Source organism: Cucurbita pepo, chromosome 9 (genome assembly GCF_057944985.1).
Source record: "Cucurbita pepo subsp. pepo isolate OVF chromosome 9, ASM5794498v1, whole genome shotgun sequence".
In the NCBI taxonomy this organism is placed as follows: domain Eukaryota; kingdom Viridiplantae; phylum Streptophyta; class Magnoliopsida; order Cucurbitales; family Cucurbitaceae; genus Cucurbita; species Cucurbita pepo.
Genome location: NC_141806.1, coordinates 780133 through 801563, shown reverse-complemented (window position 1 = coordinate 801563; position 21431 = coordinate 780133). Strand labels below are relative to the sequence as shown.

The window sequence follows — 21431 nt, the reverse complement described above, 5'->3', positions numbered from 1 at the left end:
AATTCAATTAGTTTAAGTATATACTCGAATTTATCGGTTATAATAAGAAAAATTATTATTTTTAATAAAAACATTTAAAAAAACAAAAAAAATATATATATATATAACGTATATATTTCTTTAGCTTTAATGCTAATAGAACTACAAATGTGTTACCTAAGTTCAAAATAGATTAAAGATTTTTCTTACTCAACAAGAAAATTTTGATAAACATCATCTACGAGTTTATTGTTTTTTTCTTTGCTTGAAAGTAAATGTGTTACTTTTTATGAGATCTCACGTCAGTTTAAGAGGATAACGAAATATTCCTTATAAAAGTGTAGAAACCTCTCCTTAGTAGACGCGTTTTAAAATCGCGAGGCACACGACGATACATAATGGGACCAATATTGATATCATCTTTCGTCTAATGGGCTTGATCTGAGGTTGTTGTAACCCGAGAAAATATAGATATTTATTGTTTTTAGAATAAGTGATAATAAATGGAGAAAAAATGGTTGGTGGTTGGTTGAAGAGGATGCACAAATAATTACATGATATTTTGAATGGAAGATGGATACTTCATATGGTGGTTTAGATTTCTGTACTTAAAAATTTAAAATTGTGGTACCATCTCGAGAAATCTAGAACTATATCTCACGAGCGAGATTAGGAGACATACGTCGTTATCAAAAAAAAATAACCCGTCACCGAATGACTTAAATTTGTGGCTTAGTCAAATAAAACGGCTCAAAATTATCTAATGAAATTTCATTAGAAATTCACCCATCACTGTAATTCTAACTAAAAAGTCTTTCCAAACAGACTCTCGTTGTAATAGGTTCAATGGTTTACTCGAAGAACATCGAATCGTTCCCGACATGTTAGTTTTGGATTTGTCCATGTGTTCGTTCTCAAAGTTCATCTTCCATTTACTGTATTCATAGTTCTGGAACTGTTTCAAGTGCATGCTTGTCGGTGGACAACGCTTCTACCGATCCCACCAAATCCACGGTGTATCAATGTCGTCTTCAAGCTAATACACGCTCAGGGACTCCGTAGCTTCTCGACCCACGAATCTTCTCTCTGCCTCTTTAGAAAATTCTCCAGGTTTCTTCCTTACTTGATTTTGGTTATGTCTGTCGTGTTTTTGATCAAATTGATGGCAGCAATTCGCTTATATTGTAAAACTTGGGTTAGATTCGTAGGTTTATGTTGGCAATAGTTTGATTCATTTATATGCTGCTTGTGGTTTTTCGAGTTAGCATTGAAGGTGTTCGAGAAAATGTCTAACAGAAGTTTGGTTTTGTGGAATGTGGAAGATTGATGCATATGGTCAATTTGGGCTTTTGGAAAATGCTGTCAGTCAATCTTTGAGCTCGATGGCTATACAATGCAATTCGCTTGTCTCAGTATTAGTGCTTTATCTCTGAGGATGTGGCGCTCTGGCTGGTGATGTCCTGATAAACTCCTCACAGGTGGATATGTCCAGCAAGTGTGGTGGTTTCTTGAGAATGGCTCTAACAAGTATCTGACATAATGTGTAAGATCCCACCTTTGTTGGAGAGGGGAACAACGCATTTCTTATAAAAGTGTGGAAAATTTTCCTTAAACGCGTTTCAAAACATTGAGAAGAAGCCTGAGAGTGAAAACCCAAAGATGATAATATCTGCTAGTGGTGGACTTGAGGTGTTACAAATGGTATCAGGGCCAGACACCAGGCGGTGTGCTAGCGAGGATGTTAGGCCCTCAAGGGGGTGGATTGTGAAATCTCATGTCGGTTAGAGAGGGGGAGTGGGGAAACCTCTCTCTTGTAGGTTGTTTCAAAACTTTGAGGAAAAGTTTGAAAGAGAAAGCCCAAAAATGATAATATCTGCGAAAGGTGGGCTTGAATTGTTACACAAATTCATGGAATTCAATCATTCTAGAACTAACACACAAATTCATAGAATTCAATCATTCTAGAACTAGCTATGGTAAAGTGTACACAAAAATGTCATCCATGCGGTGGGCACAAGTGTACACCCGATGTGAAATCTCACAATCTACCTTATTTGAGAGCTCAGTGTCTTCGTTGACACACCGCCCAGTGTATGGTTTTGATACCAAGCTCACTGTTAGTAGATATTGTCCACTTTAGCCTGTTACATATCGCCGTCCGCCTCACAATTTTAAAATATGCATACTAGGTAGAGGTTTTCATGCCCTTATACTATCGTAATAGATTTCATCATTTTAAGAATGGGACGTATTCCTGTATGAACATTTGGTGATTTCTGTGTAGATCAGCCAATAAAGTTATTCAATTGTTTGAAAAGTGCAGGTTGGAACTGTTCAGAAATGAAATAATTCAATGATATGCCAAGTCAACATGAATTAAAAGCACTTGGAACCTTTCCAAAAACTCTGCCTTAAAGTCAAGACTGCAAGAACTATCTCCCTTCCTATGGCAGTTCAAGAACAGCTTTGAATATCAATTACACAAAAAGCTTCCTGAATTTAGCTGCAATCCATGGAAGACTACACATATGGCTTTAAACACCCTTTTGTTGTAACTATTCCTGTGTAGCCAAAAGAAAAAACAACGAAGAATCTGAGTGAGTCTGAACCAAGGTCTGAGACTTGTCTGAGTTCATAATAAACGTTGCTTTGCAAACTCCTGCCCCACTGAAAAACAAAAGATAGCCAAGATGTTAAGGAAAAAGGTCAAAACCAGTAGGGCCAACTTAGAGACAAACTCAACAGGAAAAGGTTTGAAGCTATCTCACATTTTGATGACTCGGGAACAGCCACCACATGCATGGTAGCATTGTTGGGAGGAAGTTGCAGGCGAAGGGGATAAAGATTTCCATTCAATGGGTTGCGAGTGCACACGATGATATCTTCAATCCCTGTTTCTTCCTCCAGTTTACGAGTCAGGCCCTCCACCCCACTTCCTTTGAATGTAAAACAAGAACCCTCCACTGTATCTTCATCCACTTCTCCACTTTCATCAGCCACATGATAGTAAACAGTCCTTCCTTCAGATTTGGGAGGTACACTGATTGTTGAATCAGTAGACTACAAGAAAACCCACAAAAAATAGGGATCAGAATTTGAAGAACAGAATTTGAAGAACAGGAAGAAAAAATGATGCATTGAAGGAAGTTTTTTGTAGAGATCTCATACCTCAAGTCTAGAGTAATGCGCCGGTTTGCCTGATGTAGAAGGGGGCGAGCCGGGATTGAAATCCAGAGAATCCATATGCTCAATCGTGGGAGCTTTACGAATAAAAGACTGAACTTGAATCTCAACAACATCGATGTCCCAGAGGATCCAATCCTGTGTAGCGGATCGACTCGGAATATCATGGGTGACCGAGTTTCGCCATGGCGGTAGACCCCCATTGGCTCTTAAGAAGTTCCCATATCGGGTTTTCAACTTGACCTGTGACCCTTCTCTGATGGGTTCCCATTCGACGGAGGAATCGAGTCGTCGGGGAAGGGTTTGAAGCACTTTCCGGCCGGTCATTCCGAGCAAGAAAGGGAGATTGCTAGCAGTGAGGTATTTGCCGTAGCAGCTTTTGAGACGGATTATAGAATCAGAGGAGGCGCCGGATGTAAGCTCGACTGACCAGCGAGCTGTATTGGAGGATCCGCCACGGTCTTGGTTGACAGACTCCTCATCGTCGTTGGCGACGAGGTACTTGTCGTGGTGGCTACGGAGACGGACGGTCTTGGCTTTGCCGAAGAAATCCATTGAAGATCAGAGATTTGAGGTGAAGAAGAAACAGAGGAAGTCTTCAAATTTGGATTCTGTCCAAACAAAGAAGGCAGTGAATTTATAACCAAATTCCTATTTGCTCTTGAATCAGGAAACTTCTAAGTAAACGAAGGAGGATAAGAACAGAACGCGGGCGTTTCATTGTCAAAACTGGTAAAACAAAGTCAGCTAGCGACGCAACTTGAAATGACGCGGTTTTAACGTTGAATATTCGGCGACTCTGTCTCGGTCAACATTCGCGCCGCCGGACCGGCGTAATTCAGGCCGCCTCTCCGATACGGTAAAAAGTTCTTTTTTTTCTTTTTTTTAAATAATATTAAAATAGAAGTGAAAATAAGATACCTACTCCTTGATTATATCTACATTTTGAATTTTATAAAAAAAACTAAAATTAAATAATTAAAACTATTATCCATAACTAATTTATATAAGAGACTAAAAATTAAAGTAAACTGACACAAATAAAAAATAATAATAAAGACAAGTTGTGTCTAGTGGATTTATAAACTACCAAAATTCTAATTAATAATTTTTTTAATTATGTTTAATTATGTAACGAAATAAACCGTCGTGTAATTATTCGACATGGACCACGGCAGAGTAACATGGTTAGCCCTCAAATTGTTAGACGAACATAACTCTCCACAATGGTATGATATTGTCTACTTTGAGCATAAGCTCTCATGACTTTATAAGTATTCCTCACTTATAAATCTATGATCATTCACTAAATTAGCAGATGCGAGACTTTCATCATCCAACACCTCCCCTCGAACAAAGTACACCTCCCCTTAATCGAGGCTCGACACTTTCATCATTTAACACCTCTCCTCGAACAAAGTACGACTCCCCTTAATCGAGGCTTGACTCCTTTTTCTTTTGGAGTCTTAGTCATTTTTTACTAGGCCTTAGAGGAGGCTCGACTGTCTTTCTTTTGGAGTTATTTGTTCGACATTTGAGGATTTACCAATCTATTGGCACGACTAAATTTAGGGCATGACTCTGATACCATGTTAGACGAATACGACTCTCCACAATGGTATGATATTATCCCTTTGAGCATAAACGCTCATGACTTTGCTTTGGATTTCCCAAAACACCTCATACCAGATAGTATTTCTCACTTATAAATCCATGACCATTATCAAACACAAATAAATGCCGCACTAACTCCCCAATTTCACCTGATCGCCGTCGCTTTAGGCGGCAAGTTTTCCATGCTTCGTTTGCAGCGCCTTCTTCCCCGGCGCACCGAGTAGAAAATTGAACTCCGTGGCAGAGACGTACCGGCCATGGCGGCTCCGAAGGCGAGGGTACGTAATAAAATTTAAAATTTTTGTTTAAGTTATATTTTATTATTATTATTATTATTATTATGTTTGTGGCTGAGGGTACATGCGTAATATCGCAATATCATTTAATGATTGCTTTAGGCAATAAATATAATTACATAATAATATGGGATACGTGACAAAATTGTATTGTTTTAGTCCAAGTTGCAATGCGTAGATAGATAGCAATTAAAAGGGGTTCCACATTAAATAGGGTCCCCAACAAATGAATGGTGAGAGCATGCATGTCTCCTAGTTTTTAATTAATGCTCAAAATTCTTTCTTTTTCCGGGTATTAATGATTTATGTATTCTAAAAATTTCAACGTATAATTAACTAGATATTTTCATGGAAATTGAATACGATACCAGATGGTGTGTATCTAGTGATGTAACAGTGCTACTACTAGATATTGTATGTTTTGGCTCGTTATGTATCACCGTTAGTTTTACAATTTTGAAACGTGTTTGTCAAGGAGAGGTTTATACCCATATACAAAATGTTTCGTTCTCTTCTCCAATTAATGTGGAATCTCACAATCCACCTTCAAGTGCTTCGTTCCCTTCTCCAACCAAATCGATGTGGAATCTTACAATCTGCCTCTAAATGCTTTATTCTCTTCTCCAACTAATGTAAAACCTCACAATTCACCCCATTCGAGACCCAACATCCTCGTTGACACATCTTGTCTAACGAAGTCAGTGTGTTAAAGATGGTCATACTAGACCTTTCTTCTACGGTTGATGTCGACCATCAGATGTCCACTCCTCTGGGAATGGTCGACCCACTCAATTAATAAGTGTGCTGTTGTTTTTCCTATTTTTAGAGTTGCTAATTTTATGCTCCCTACAGCTGTTAGTATGTAAGGCCAACCAAGTTGATCGGCTTGTTAATGGAATTGATGTTCTTGTTAGCACACGACCTGTTCTTTGACTTTGATATCATTTGTAACTGTACCAGCCCACCACTAATATATATGTCCCCTTTGACCCATTACATATCGCCGTGAATTTCATGGTTTTAAAATGCGTTTGTTGAACAGAGGTTTACACACCCTTACAATAGATGTTTCATTCCTTTCTCCAACCGACGGTACAAAGGGCTAGAAAAGTACACAAAGAAAGGTAGCAAATGGAGGGCTAAATTGAATGAGCTCATCTCATATTTCCCTCCATTCTAGAAATGATTATAATTCACATTCAAAACATTTTTTTGTGTTCAAAAGGGCAAAATGGTAAATTCAAACGTTTGAAAAAAAGTTGTCCACAAAATTCAAAAGGGCCTCTCTCTCTCTCTCTCCCCCACATGTTTACCCCCAAAATGAGTTAGGTCAACAGTTTGAGCAAAAGCTATGAGAAAAAATTGACACAGAAACCAAAAAGCAAAAGCAAAAGCAAAAGCAAAAGCAAAAGCAATGAGGAAAGAAACAAGCAAGAAACTTTGAAGTTTGGGGTTTGTAGGCGCAGAGCTCACAGCAGCAAGACCTGCTCTGCTTTTAAAGCTTTTCTTTTGTTTCTTTCCATTCCAAAACCCCTCCTTTGCCTTCACGTGACCTTTCACTGTCCCCATTTCCACTCCCTTTCCTTTGCCTTTCAGATTTGGATCTCCTTCCCCTTCCATTTCTCTCCATTCTCATGTTTCCATGCCTTCTCCACCCTCCTCTGTTACTGTCTCCGCCGTCGTTCTGTTCCTCCTCCACCTCTCTCCTCTGTTTTCCACCGCCGACCCTTCCATCTCTCCATGTCCACCGTTCTCTTCCAACCCCGTTTTCCCATTTTCATCTCTTCCCGGTCACGGCCATCCTTCTTTTCAGGTGCGCTGCTCTTCTCCTCACTCTGTTCTCACCATTAATGGGATTTCCTTTTCTCTTCTGAGCTTCAATACGACCTCCACTACCCTCCTTCTTTCCCCTCTTCCACACAATGCCACCTCCACTTCCCATGGATCGAACCACCGCTGTTTATCTCGTTTCAGTTCTATTCCCAGCCGTTCGATTAATCTCTCTGGCTCTCCGTTCCGAATCTCAGATGGGTATTGTTCTCGGCTCTCTCTTCTCATCCCCTGTTCGCCGCCGCATCTTCCCAACTGCAGTCATTGTCCGTGGGAGTGTAGTCTTATTAAGAAGCCACTTAATTTGCTCCATGGATGTGGCGTTCAGCATCAGTCGTTCTTGGAGCAAGGTTGTCAAGGCGAGGTGTTGGAGTATTTAGACAGGATTCTTAGATTGGGGCTTGAAATCGAGTGGGATACAGATCAAGATCCTTTCTTTATTAAGTGTACTGATTGTAAAGCTAAAAATGGTGTTTGCGGCTTTAATTCATCAGACCCAGATAGGCATTTCATTTGCTATCATGCTCAAACTCGATATACATATCCTAATAGAATCGCTATTTTCTCCTCTGTTTTTGCGTTGATGTGCTTGTTACTGGTTGTCGCCGTCACGACGGCTTTTTTCCGGTCGAGATGGTTGAGATCTCTCGCCATTGAAGTAGACCCGACAGCCCAGTTCCTCAGTCGTCATCGTTCACCTAATCTTCTCCCGCCGGTTTTCCCCTACGAAGAATTAGAATCCTCAACGAATCGATTCGACCCGAAGAGGAAACTGGGCGACGGCGGATTTGGGTCTGTGTATTTGGGTCAGCTCAACGATGGACGATTAGTGGCGGTGAAGTATCTTCACAAGCACCACGCCGCCGCTCCTTCCGGCAGGGCGTTCTTCACCAAGTCGTTCTGTAACGAAATCTTGATTCTTTCTTCAATTAATCACCCGAATCTTGTTAGGTTACATGGGTATTGTAGCGACCCAAGAGGGCTTATTCTTGTTTATGATTATGTACCAAATGGGACGCTTGCCGACCATCTCCATGGTTGTAATAGCTTGTACCGGAAGGGATCTCTGTCATGGCAAGTAAGGATTGATATTGCTCTGCAAATCGCCATGGCTATGGAGTATTTGCATTTCTCTGTGGTGCCGCCGATTGTTCACAGAGACATTACCTCTTCGAACATTTTTATGGAGAAAGATATGAGAATCAAAGTTGGGGATTTTGGGCTTTCGAGGCTGTTGGTTTTTTCAGACACTACGTCGGCTTCATCTGGGTATGTCTGCACCGGACCTCAGGGGACACCCGGTTACTTGGATCCGGATTATCACCGGTCGTTCCGGTTGACGGAGAAGAGTGACGTGTACAGCTTTGGAGTGGTGTTGTTGGAGCTGATTTCTGGTTTAAAAGCGGTGGATCAGAGTCGAGAGAGAAGAGAAATGACGTTGGCGGATCTGGTCGTGTCGAAGATCCAAATGGGTCAGCTTCATCAGGTGGTGGACTCTGTTTTGGGTATCGACGGCGAGGTAATCAACGGCGTTGAGGCAATGGCAGAGCTGGCTTTCCGGTGTGTGGCGGCGGACAAGGACGACCGCCCCAACGCCAAGGAGATCGTGGAGGAGCTCCGGCGGATTCGCAACTGCTGCAGTCGTGGTGGTGTCCGGTCGTCGATTTCAAATTGAGTGCTGACGTGGTTGATTGGTCGGCGAGTTGATTTACGTGGCCGCCACTTGCGAATGTGGGCGGTTTGACGAGTTCAAACAATAGTGACAGGACATTTTTCGGATGCTTGCCTGGTAAATTTCAAATATCCACGTGGCTACTGTCACAACTCAGCTGCTGCTGAGAGCCGAGAGCTGACTGTAAAATGTAAATATTCTTTTGTTTTTTCTTCTATTTTCCAAAATTTACTTTTTTTTTTTTTTTTAATCTCTATATCCCGACCTTATCCTTTCCATTACGAATTCCGGAAGAAATAACACAAAACCGCTAATTTTGTGTCGAATTCAGATTCCAAATTATAATTTAAATTTTGAGCATATAAGTATTAGAGACCGTATCAGAGTGAAAAGTCTCCTAATAGCATAGTGGTTTAGGAACTAACAGTATTACAAATGGTATCAATGTAAAAAGTCTCCTAGTAGCACAGTGGTTTTGGGAGTGAAAAGTCTCCTAGTAGCATAGGCTGACGGGCATGTGACACACAAGTAAATAGATGTACATTAATGAATCGAGTCCACATCCGAATGAGAATGGTCATGAAGATGTAAGTTTATGATTACAAAAGACCTACAAAATTAAAAGCCACACATTCGAGGAGGGTTGACTTCTTTTTCTTTTGGAGTTCTTTGTTCGACATTTGAAGACTTACTAATCTATTAGCACGACTAAGTTTAGAGCATGACTCTAAGACCATGTTAGACGAACACAACTCTCCACAATGGTATGATATTGTCCACTTTGAGTATAAGCTCTCATGACTTTGCTTTGGGATTTCGCAAAAGGCCTCGTACCAATGGATAGAGTATTATTTGTTTATAAACCCATGATCATTCCCTAAATTAGGCGACGTGGGACTTTCATCATCGAACATGTATGTTAATAAAATGCACATTTCTTTTCAGTAAAATAATCATGAACTTTTGAAAGTAACATTAAAGAACTGGAAATAATCTATGAGGTGTTGATAGATGTTTTCATTGATATTTTAAATATAATACTAATTATAAGGATAATTTTAAAATTAAAAAATATTTTGGAAATACATTAAATAAAATATTAAATATTAAAAATTTAAAGGTCTTATTTGAATCTTTGTCAATTATATTAAAAAAAAGCAAAAAAAAAAAAAAGTTTATTTTTATTTATCTAACCTAATATTTTGACGCGCGCAACCATTAGGGGTCAAATTGTATACGATGTCGGTTATTCATAGCGTATAGAAAAAGAATAGTGTTTATTATCCATCGTCTTTCTCGATCGCAAATTTCGTCTCACGTTTAATCGATCAATCTATCGTGCAGCTGACTTACCGGCGGGGTTCGCAAGTCTACCGGACTCAGCGTCGGCGGTTTTACAGTGAAGGCGGACGGAGATTCCGATGGGTAATACGTATTGTGTTTTGTTCGGCTGCGTAGAGCAAGCGAGTGTTGGGGTGGTTGAGAGATGGGGAAGGTTTGAAAAATTGGCTCAGCCTGGGCTCCATTTCTTCAACCCTTTTGCCGGTCAGTGCCTTGCCGGATTCCTCTCCACTAGGATTTCCTCCCTTGATGTTCGTATTGAGACCAAGACCAAGGTATCTCCCCTTTCGTCTCGTAAAATTATCCTCTGGTGGTCAATCATGAGTTTTTATTTGACTCCCTAATGATATTTGTTTTACGATCCTTCTGCTTTCTTTCATCTTCGTTGTATATGAATTTGTTGTGGCCTTCGCTAATTTGATTTGAATTCATATATTTTTTTTTTTATTTTACTGGAATTAAAGTTTAACGAAATGGCTCGCAAGATCCCATATCATTCCGATGACCTTGGGTCGATTAATGTTATCCTTCGTAAGTAGTACATCTAGATCGTTGCTTAGCTCTTACGTATTCTGTGGAGTATCGTGTTGTAGCTTGGCGGTACTGTAGATGGGGTTTATGTACTAGATTGAATAAGGAAGAAATGAGATCGGCCATACAGCTAAATTCCATCTCTATATGAAAACTGAGGTTTGGATGGCATTATTCGAGGAGAAGATGATGTGTTTCTGAATAAGAATGAAGTGGCGTGTTTGACTAATCTGGTTCATGACCACGAATTCTGATCCCTTTCTGCAGGATAATGTCTTTGTGCAATTGCTGTGTTCAATTCAGTACCGGGTCATCAAAGAAAATGCTCATGATGCATTTTATGAGTTGCAAAATCCCCAAGAACAGATTCAGGCCTACGTGTTTGATGGTATACGATCTCATCTCACAGTTGCTATTTAGCTCTATAATTCAATTTCAATGTATTTTCTTGGTTTAGTTATTACTTACTAATGCATTTTGGTTATTGATCGAAGTGGTTCGTGCCGTTGTCCCTAGAATGAATTTGGATGAACTCTTTGAACAAAAGGGTGAAGTTGCTAAAGCTGTATCGGAGGAACTTGAGAAGGTGACTTGACCTTTTATTAGATTGCTCCTCACTTGAATTTTCCCCTCCAAACAAGAAAAACCTTTTGACTTTTAGCTTTTGGATGTCATGCTATTTCCCTCTCCCTCTCTTTGCTTTCAATCATTTGAATATTTGTGAGGGTTGTTTTGATTGTTAGGAGAAATGAATTATAGAAGTATGAGATAATGTAGCCTATGTTTACTTAGTAGATTTTTGATTCGTTAAGTGTAACTTGGGAAGTATGCTTAAAACGTAGGTTTAGGGTAAGCATGGATCGCATAGTTTGCGCAAACTCATAACACCTGAGGATGAACAAACACCATACCAAATAGTCCATGAATCAAATGCCTTCGCAGGGTTTCATATCCATGGTTTTGGACCATCATTGCTTTCTTAATGTCTTGTACATCATTCTTTTCATTATGAAAAAGGGAAAAGAAAAGGAAAAAAGTAACTCTGCAGCACATTCATGGTAGTTATGCCCATTCATGGTATTATTAGAACTTGTACAAAGTTTTTGATGCCGGAAATTTTTTTTATTGCTTTTTTTCCTTTAAGAGGAAGTGTAACAGCCCAAGCCCACCGCTAACAAATATTGTCCTCTCTGGCCGTTCCTTTTCGGACTTCCCCACAAGATTTTTAAAATGCGTCTGCTAGGGAGAGGTTTCCACACCCTTATAAAGAACGCTTTGTTCCCCTCTTCAACCGATGTGGGATCTCACAATCCACCCCCCCTTCGAGGCCCAATGTTCTTGTTGGCACTCATTTCTCTCTCCAATCGATGTGAGATCTACACTGGGTGGTGTGCCAACGAGGACTCTTGGCTTCGAAGGGAGGTGAATTGTGAGATTCCACATTGATTGGAAGGGGAACAGAGCATTCTTTATAAGGGTGTGAAAACCTCTCCCTAGCAGACGTGTATTAAAAACCTTGCAGGGAAGCTTGAAAGGGAAAGCTCAAAGAGGACAATATCTGCTAGCGGTGGACTTGAGCCCTTACAAGAAGGAAGGGTTGGTCGGGAGATAATGGTATCGGATTTAAGTACTTACTGCTGGTGAGTGGTGAGTTTGAATGCTCTGGGAGTGGTTTGGTTCTACTTTTTGTCGGTTTATGGACAGCCGATGATCAAGCATGTTATATATTATGTATATAAGAATCAGTGCAGAGTCTGGATCTCAGTGTCAGCCATTTTGAAAACATGTAGTATTTGAATGTACTGTGCACGATATTTGTTTCAATAACATTCGTTGATTTGGAGTCTGGAAAACTTTTAAATGCTTCTCATTTATCTTCGTCATAATTAGCTTATTATTATTTGGTGCATCTTAGATATAGAATTTTGTTGGGACCTCCTAATATGACCGATACTAGGATCTCAACACATATTCACATTTTGAATCAGGTGATGGGAGACTATGGATATAGTATAGAGCACATTTTAATGGTCGATATAATACCGGATGCTTCGGTGCGCAGCGCAATGAATGAGATTAATGCAGGTAGTGATCTTGGTCATTTTGCTTGTCATATCATATAGGAAGAGCCCTTTGTATCTCTTCCCCTACTCTCCTTCTGGACACTGCATGGACTATTCATATAATTATGGGATCCTCAGCTTCTAGTAATTCATTTTCTTCTACAGCTCAAAGGCTTCAACTTGCTAGTGTATACAAAGGCGAAGCGGAGAAGGTGCTCCTAGTAAAAAAGGCAGAAGCTGAAGCTGAAGCGAAATACCTAGGCGGGGTCGGTGTGGCGAGGCAGAGACAGGCAATCACAGATGGTCTGAGAGAGAATATCTTGAACTTCTCCCATAGGGTGGAAGGTACCTCAGCTAAAGAGGTCATGGATCTGATCTTGATTACTCAATATTTTGACACCATCAAGGACCTTGGAAATTCATCCAAGAACACAACTGTGTTCATTCCTCACGGTCCGGGCCATGTTAGAGATGTCAGCGACCAAATACGCAGCGGGATGATGGAGGCTGCGAGCGCACAGGCAGCGCTCACTAATGATGAGGTGAACATCAATTTACTCCATTGATTCAGCAAGTACCTGCACCACCATGTGTATCTCTTCTTTCATCCAACTATGAAAAAATGTTCTTTACATTTTAATAATGTTTTCCGATTCGATACGTGTTTTGATTTGATGTATAGAAAGAGTCGAGGGTTGATATTCAATAAGATGGAAAATGATTCTTCTAATATATAGATTTTATTATTCCCAATTGACAAAATGTTCTTTAGTCGTATCGGATTTCTTCATCATGCCCTATGCTATGACAAGGTGGGTGAGATATTAGCTCTCCTCCATTTGCCACAGACAAGCACTCTTTGCACACTTGCACGAGTGGGCATTGAGCGACATTGTTTGAACCGAACGTTGGGCATTGCAAGTAACTAAACTTATAAATTAACTCTGAAAATAACTTTCATTGTTATTTTTTTTATTACTATTGCAAATTTAATTAAAATTTAGTTTTAAAACTTAGAATTAGTATCGCTTCAAAAAAAAAAAAAAAAAAAAAAAAAAAAAAATCATTTTCTGAAAAAGCAAATAAGTAATTTAAATGCATTTAAAAATAATAATAAATTGGTATAAAATACAAATTAATATCCGACAGTTCACAACTTCGTTGACAAGTTGAAGAACGGCGCGTAGCAGCAGTAAAAAACGCGGCTGCTCAGGGTTTAAGAGAGCAGAGCGGGCGTCGTCTAGGGTTTAAGAGAAAGCTTCGTTCAATCAATATTCTCCTGTCTCAAAAATGGGTTTTTGGGGTATGTTTCTAATACAATTCCTTCTTCATTATCTCATTTACTTGTGCGTTGGATCTCTGGTTACGCATCTTCTCTGCTGCTCATCGTTTTCAACTGTATAACTTAAGTTAAATGGTTTAACATCACCCCGTTGTGCTCTTTCTTATTCTGTTCACTCATGTGTGGATTTTTGGCATGCTTTTAATACTCACGTATGTCTGTATCTTCTGTTGTTTTTGCTTGTCCTAGGCATTGAAGTGAAACCAGGCAAACCGTACCCTTACCATTCTGATAATGTGCCGGGAAAGCTCCGGGTAACTCAGGTTTGTTGCCTGCTGACGCCGCTTTGTAGGTGTATAATATATAGATATATATATATATATATATATATATATATATATATATATATATATATATTCTATTTGAATGTCTCTATATGTGGAGTGGGGATGTTATGGCGAGGTAATATTACTTCGTTTGAAATTTATTCTCACAACGTTTAAGTCGACGGAGTTTTGGTTTGGCCCATGTGATTTTGGGTTTGTCTCTTTCAGTTTGCATTATGACTTTTGATTTTGTAAATCTGATAATACTGTTGTGGTGTTATGCTGCGAGCCAATGAATTATACTGGATTTTAATTTTCGTTGCTTAATATTTTGAAGATGTATAGTTTGTTTGATGGAATTTTCTTTCTTTGCTTCTTTTTGGGATGACTTATTATTAGTTTCTTGCTATCTTTGTAATCGCCTAGGCAACTTTGGGCTCTGGCTCATCGAAAGAGAGAAGCATCGTTCAGTGTTCTGTTGGGCATAGGAGTCCAATTTTTTTGTGCTCTTTGATACCGAATAAGATTGAATCATGCCCCTTGAATCTTGAATTTGAGGAAGATGATTTGGTAGCCTTCTCAGTTATTGGCCCACAAAGCATCCATCTTTCTGGTTATTTTGTAGCTGATGAGGGAAATTTCATCAGGGATGACTATGAGTCGTATCCTTTTATAAAATGCTTTGATTAACATTTTTTTACTACAGAACATATCTCTTTTCTTGAGGAGAAGTAGTATTTTCAATAAGAAATTGAGGACGTATGTGGTCGTCTTTTTTTGGCGTGATTCTTTTGTCATTTTCTTACTACAATGCAAAGTGATTCTTTTGGGGAGGACATTGCAGAAACGGATACAGAGGATTCATCAGAATGTGACACTGGGGATGAATATGATGATGAATTCATTGACGATGAGGACGATGAATATCCTGGAATATTCTCTAATTCGTCAGTTCCCAAAAGTGGAGGTAATTTGAAAATTCTGTGAACTTTCTATCTGTACAAGTGCATGGCATTTTATCCATGTTTTATCAGTGGTTCATTTAGTAGTGTTATGAAGTTGTTCTATTCGATAATAGGCTATTTTACTAGATATTTTTGTTTGAAGGGTGAAGGACCATATCACCACATGGTAATTTGATTTGAAATCTGAACTGCTTGAGAAGGTTATATATTTTCATTTTGTTTCAAGGGTCTAAGATTCTATAGAGCTTCAATACCCATTAGAGCATTACAAAATTGAGCCCGTTCCCAAATTTGTGTCTTGTGAACTTTGAAGAATCCATACCGGATATTGACTACAGTTTTGAGGAACAGGGACATGGGACAAGAAACACAATCTTCACATGGTTTCCGCACAAGGGGACTTGTTTGGAATCTGTGACCAGCATTTGCATCATGGTCCTCCATGGATCCACTGGTACCTTGAGAGTGACTTCCTTTAATTCACTGGATTCTGCGAGCACAATCTGGGAAAGCCTGTTTATTCGTTTTGCTAGTCTTAAGGACCATGCTAATATAAGGATTCATGGTCTTCCTTGGTTCTATCTACTTAGTGGGAGCTTCGGAACTAAAAAGAAGAATATGAGAATTATTAAACATAGGAGAGAGGCCAGCAAGGTCTGGAACTAGGCGTAATTCTTTTTAGTTAGTTGGCTATCTCCTTCCATTTTCCAAAGTTTTCTTCAACTATTTTTTTACTTCGCGATTTGTGTCCTATCAGCTTTTGCTTTGTATGTTTGCACAAAATAAAAGTTTATCCTGTGGGATTTATTTGGTCATATGTTGGAGTGTACGATTTCATTCCAAAAAAAAGAAGTAAATTGTTGCTACTATATCTTTTTGGGTGCAGCCATGCTGAACTTTACCGTTTTTACTTATCCAAAGTTCATTTTTGAACTCTTTCATTTCGACCTTGAACAATATTAATGTTTAATTCAAGTGTTTGTTTCCTTTCCCATGTTTGCTAGTTGTAATTGAGGAGATAGTGGATGATGAAAAATCAAATGATGCCAATGGTCAAGCCAAGAAAGTGAAGAAAAATAAGTCTAGTGACTCTGAAGACAATAGGAACTCTCAGCGTCAGATTGTATTGAAAAGAAATGTGCAAAATGCAGTTTCAGAAAGTGAAGATGAAGATGGATTTCCACTTCCTACTAAAAGCAAGAGCAAAGTAAATATTCAGAAATTAGAATCCGAGCAAGAACAAAAAAACCCAAGTACTGGGAATGTGAAGGAGGCCAAAGCAAAAGATGGCAATGATGCTTCTAGCATAAAAAGAAAAGTCGAAAATGATGAGCACGTTGATCTTTTGGAAAGGTGAGATTATTTAAGTACTCAATTATACAGCTTAATCTCTTTGGTTAGGCTCGAGGGTGTTATCCGTGGCCTCTAAATTTCCTGTTTAGTGATGGGGATAAAATTTCCATCAGCAGGTTTACTCTAGTTAAATTTTTGGTAGGGTAAGGACAGTAAATGTAATTTTATCCCTGAACTTTAACCACATTGCTATTTAACAGTAAATGTTATTTCACTTTCTTATGTTGGAAATTTGATAATGATGCCAGCAAAAAGAAAAAGAAGCAAAAGAAGAAGGTAAAAGAAGAAAAGGCTGGGGAAGAGCCACCAGAAGAAGTGAAGAGTGAAGGTGTCAATCAGATTTCTGATGGAGATAAGAATGACAAAAAGCTATCTAAACAGAGGTGAATATTTCGATCTTATTCTACTGTCTTCGATACTATATTTGAAGATGATATGTGTCTTTTCTGCATTAGTTCTGTTCTGATCTCTTCCATGTTTGGAAATATTACTGCCTAGTTTGATCCATTTTAAAGGATGTAATTCTTTGCATGATGAGATTCACGCATGATCTAGGCCTTAGGGATCTACTCCATGACTATGTTAACCAATTATACTTTTCGTAACTTAGTGAATATTATGAAATTTATGCCTTTTCTTGAAGGATAGGTGAAATTAAGAACTATATTAGGAGATAAGTCTAGAGGGGAGTTAAATTACTAAGAGAGGCTCCAATTGGGAAGATTCAACATCGGTGAGTAATTACATGTTTTTTTTCGACGCCCCAAGAAAGGCATTTATTAAATGGGACATACTTCGATTTTTGGCTCCTCCCTAAAACCTTCGATGCCTTCGAAAACCTTCTATTCTTTCCCAACAACTACACTATAAAGTTGCGGAGAGAGTGGCTTGCCGGAAAACATTCTAGTGAGTGCAACATAACCTACTTTATCATGGAAAACCTTCTATCAGGAGAGTGGCTGATGCCAATAATGTTCCAAAACCATAAGTAGAATTTCAAAATGAGATACGTGTGAATAGATCTAAAAATATTATTACTTAAGGAAACAATACAGAGTTAAGAATGAGAAATAGAATTGGGATCGAAGGTTCTGTCTTCATTGATATTCACAGCGTTTAAATAGGATACAAGCTACCAACTAATACCTACAAATAAGGAAAATATAAACTAACTAAATGTTGAGAATAAAATAAAATATACTACTAATCAAATCATAAAGGAAAAAATATTAACTGATTACGAATATCTAAGATATATTTCAATACTAATATATTCTCCAAATATTAACTGATTACGAATATCTTGACTAATTCAAACTAGCAATAAGTTGCACTAAATTCTGACAGCCTCCCTTAGTGCAAGCTTATTTCTCAACAACTCCGAGAGCCTTACGAGAAACTTCAAACTTCAAACTTCAATTTGGAAAGTGCCTTAGTAAATATGTCTGCAACTTGCTCATTAGTATGTATTTTCTACAATTCAACATCCTGCGATAACACTTTCTCTCGAACAAAATGATAATGAGTTTCAACATGTCTCGAACGAGCATGAAACACCGGATTTCCAGCTAGTTTTATTGCACTTTCATTATCACAATTAATTTGAATTGGCTGATTGAGAGTAGTAACCATTTCTTGAATAAGCCTCCTGAGCCACAAACATTCATGAGAACCTAGCTTGCACTAAGGGAGACTATCAGAATTTAGTGCAACTTATTGTTAATTTGAATTAGTCAAGATATTTGTAATCAGTTAATCTTTGGAGAATATATTAGTTATGAAATATATCTTAGATGTTCGTAATCAGTTAATATTTTTCCCTTTATAATTTGATTAGTAGTATATTTTATTCTCAAGATTTAGTTAGTTTATGTTTTCCTTATTTGTAGGTATTAGTTGGTAGCTTGTATCCTATTTAAACGTTGTGAATATCAATGAAGACTGAACCTTCGATCCCAATTCTATTTCTCATCCTTAACTCTGTGTTGTTTCCTTGAGTGAAAAGAGTAATAATATTTTCAGATCTTTTTACACTTTTAAGTGGTAGATATTGTGTCAAGAAGAAGGATCGAAGAGGAGAGGGAGGAACTAAGCAAGAGAAGGAAAAAATAATTGATGAACGTAGATAATAGATATGCCCAAGAGGGCATATTCTTATGTGGGACCGGATGAAACTGTGCCTTTATTAAGTTGGGTTGAAGGGCATGATGTTGACAATTCTATTGTTTCCTTTCTCTCGGCATGCTTTTCTGCATTACGAACTTACATTTATGTTATAATAATTTTAGACAAAACTGAAACTTCACAGTCATTTCATGTTACAGCTTGCTTTTACTCCTCAGCGTTTTTCTCTTTGTTACTAGATAACTGAAATTTTTGATGGCTATGTGCATAGGGATGCCTCGACTCACATGGACGTTGTTGATGGTGAAAACCATTCAGAAGATAAACAAAAAAAGAAGAAAAAAGAGAAGAAAAAAAAGGAGGAGAAGAACAAGGAGACTGAAGTCGGATCAAAATCCGAAGAACTAACTAAAACGGTGGGAGATCATCGTAAATCAACTCTCGGGTCAAAAGAGAAGGGAAGCGAATCCAAGTCATCTCAAGTGAGAACCTTTGCTAATGGGTTGGTTATTGAGGAGATAGCCATGGGTAAACCAGATGGTAAAAGAGCTTCACCCGGAAACCAGGTACGGTAGAAGTCTATTTACTTGAATGAATTTTTGTCCCTACCATAGGTTCTGCCTGTTGATTTCAGCTGACAAGCCATGCAGTATTATATGCTACAATTGAAGTTAGCTTTAGAATTTAGATGCAAATGGTAGGATTTGGTTGAAATCGGCTTTAGTAAGGTTAGGCGGTTCTCGTGTGAGACTAGTCAAGGTTCGCACAAGTTGGCTCGGACACTCACAAATATAACTAAGATAGCTTCTCTGATTTCAGGTTAGTGTTCACTACATTGGCAAGCTAAAGAACGGCAAAATATTTGACAGTAACGTCGGTAGAGCACCGTTCAAATTCCGTTTAGGTAATTTTGGGTTAATGTGATGCATCTTTTCATTTATTGATGTGAAGTACTTTGTTGTTGAAGAAAATATTTGGGTTTGTGACAGAACATTTAAATCATAACTTACGTTGTCTTGTTGCAGGTTTGGGACAGGTCATAAAGGGATGGGATATCGGGGTTAATGGTAATCATTTGAATGACCCAAGTTCTTTTAATTGAACTTTGATTTCGTCACTTTGACTCTTACTAGTTACTAAACTTCGATTTTGGTTGAATCCTCTCAGGTATGCGTATTGGGGATAAAAGGAGATTGACTATTCCTCCATCAATGGGGTATGTAGTTGTATTTGTAACGTGATTATTATGATAATTTTGGTTGAATCCTCTCAAGTATGCGTATTAGAGATCCCACGTTGGTTCGAGAGGGTAACGAAACATTTCTTATAAAGGTGTGGAAACCTCTCCCTAGTACACGCGTTTTAGAAAGCCCGAAAGGGAAAACTTAAAGAAGACAATATCTACTAGCGGTGGGCCTGGGCTGTTACAAATAGTATCAGAGCCTGGCACACCGCGGTGTGCCAGGGAGGACATTGGGTCCCTAAGGGGGTGGATTGTGAGATCTCACACTGGTTAGAGAGGGGAACGAAACATTTCTTATAAGGACGTGAAAACCTCTTCCTAGTAGCCCGAAAGGAAAAGCTCAAAAAGAGCTAATATCTACTGGCTGTTACATTTTGAATGTGATTTTGGGTAGAATACACATTAATCTCTTAACTTTAACTTGTTTTTGAACAAATGTTTTGGTGGATGCAGTTATGGAGCTGTAGGTGCGGGTGGGAAGATTCCGCCGAACTCATGGCTTATTTTTGATGTGGAATTGGTTGCTGTCCGCTGAATTCGACGCCTTCCCATTGCCTGACAGCACCAACTGGTAGTCTTAATGAAAATTTTGTTTCTATTTTTACTTACCATCAATCTCAATTTTGTATGTTACTTGATATCATCGGCACGAACCTAATTTTGGACCAATGAGATCACACCTCTAAACTTACATTTAGATATGGAAATATGATTTTGGAGCTGAAAGTGTTGCTAATGTTTGTCGATATGAGCCTAACTTAATCATTCGAAAAGGCATCGCCTCGTTATAGTGGGCTATTTCCACTTCCTATTATTTTCACATTAGTTATTCTTATGTCAGAATTTAGTGCAACTTATTGCTAGTTTGAATTAGTTATAAAATATATCTTAGATATTCATAACTAGTTAATATTTGGAGAATATATTAGTTATGGAATATATCTTAGATATTTGTAATCCGTTAATATTTGTTCTTATGATTTGATTAGTAGTATATTTTATTTGATTCTCAAGATTTAGTTAGTTTATATTCTCAAGATTTAGTTAGTTTATATTTTTCTTATTTGTAGGTATTAGTTGGTGGCTTGTATCCTATTTAAACGTTGTGAATATCAATGAAGATAGAACCTTCTATCTCAATTCTATTTCTCATTCTTAAATCTGTATTGTTTTCTTGAGTAATAATATTTTCAGATCTATTCATACATTTGAGGGTAGATATTGTGTTAGTTGGTATCAGAGTCATGCTATAAACTTAGCCATGTCAATAAAATCTTCAAATATCTGACAAAGAATTGTGAGCCTCGAAGGTATAGTCAAAAGTGACTAAAGTGTTGACCGAAGAGTGTACTTTGTTCGAGGGATTCAGAGAAGAGTCGAGCATCGAGGCTATTCGGGAGCTCCATAAGCCTCATGGGAGGCTTTAACACCAACTGACTCTACCACTCAAAAGTGAATAGATCTAAAAATATTATTACTCAAGTAAACAATACAGAGTTAAGAATGAGAAATAGAATTGGGATTGAATGTTCTTAATCTTCATTGATATTCACAACGTTTAAATATGATACAAGCTACCGACTACAAATATAAACTAACTAAATTTTGAGAAACAAATAAAATATACTA

At 38.2% G+C, this 21431-nt stretch overlaps 4 protein-coding genes across 4 annotated transcripts; 3 read left to right on the top strand and 1 right to left on the bottom strand.

Annotated features, from left to right (window-relative positions):
• Positions 1 to 2310: 2310 nt before the first annotated feature.
• Positions 2311 to 3787, bottom strand: LOC111801548 (uncharacterized). Its single transcript, XM_023685576.2, has 3 exons — positions 3148 to 3787; positions 2748 to 3039; positions 2311 to 2646 (listed from the first exon to the last, which is right to left on the bottom strand). Exons 1-3 carry the CDS (start codon positions 3715 to 3717, stop codon positions 2612 to 2614), a joined length of 897 nt encoding a protein of 298 aa, XP_023541344.1. The 5' UTR covers positions 3718 to 3787; the 3' UTR covers positions 2311 to 2611.
• A 2670-nt stretch (positions 3788 to 6457) lies between these two features.
• LOC111801388 (LEAF RUST 10 DISEASE-RESISTANCE LOCUS RECEPTOR-LIKE PROTEIN KINASE-like 1.5) lies at positions 6458 to 8900 on the top strand. The gene has a single exon (XM_023685367.2). The coding sequence runs from the start codon at positions 6715 to 6717 to the stop codon at positions 8575 to 8577; it is 1863 nt and encodes a 620-aa protein (XP_023541135.1). The 5' UTR covers positions 6458 to 6714; the 3' UTR covers positions 8578 to 8900.
• Positions 8901 to 9799: 899 nt separating this feature from the next.
• On the top strand, positions 9800 to 13241 carry LOC111802687 (hypersensitive-induced response protein 4). Its single transcript, XM_023687145.2, has 5 exons — positions 9800 to 10190; positions 10714 to 10834; positions 10941 to 11032; positions 12435 to 12531; positions 12675 to 13241. Exons 1-5 carry the CDS (start codon positions 9996 to 9998, stop codon positions 13073 to 13075), a joined length of 906 nt encoding a protein of 301 aa, XP_023542913.1. The 5' UTR covers positions 9800 to 9995; the 3' UTR covers positions 13076 to 13241.
• Positions 13242 to 13655: 414 nt separating this feature from the next.
• On the top strand, positions 13656 to 20521 carry FKBP53 (FK506 BINDING PROTEIN 53). Its single transcript, XM_023687180.2, has 11 exons — positions 13656 to 13812; positions 14041 to 14114; positions 14544 to 14779; positions 14936 to 15084; positions 16087 to 16435; positions 16684 to 16818; positions 18831 to 19125; positions 19379 to 19463; positions 19585 to 19626; positions 19727 to 19775; positions 20256 to 20521. The coding sequence occupies exons 1-11, from the start codon at positions 13800 to 13802 to the stop codon at positions 20335 to 20337; spliced, it is 1509 nt and encodes a 502-aa protein (XP_023542948.2). The 5' UTR covers positions 13656 to 13799; the 3' UTR covers positions 20338 to 20521.
• The last annotated feature ends 910 nt before the right edge of the window (positions 20522 to 21431 follow it).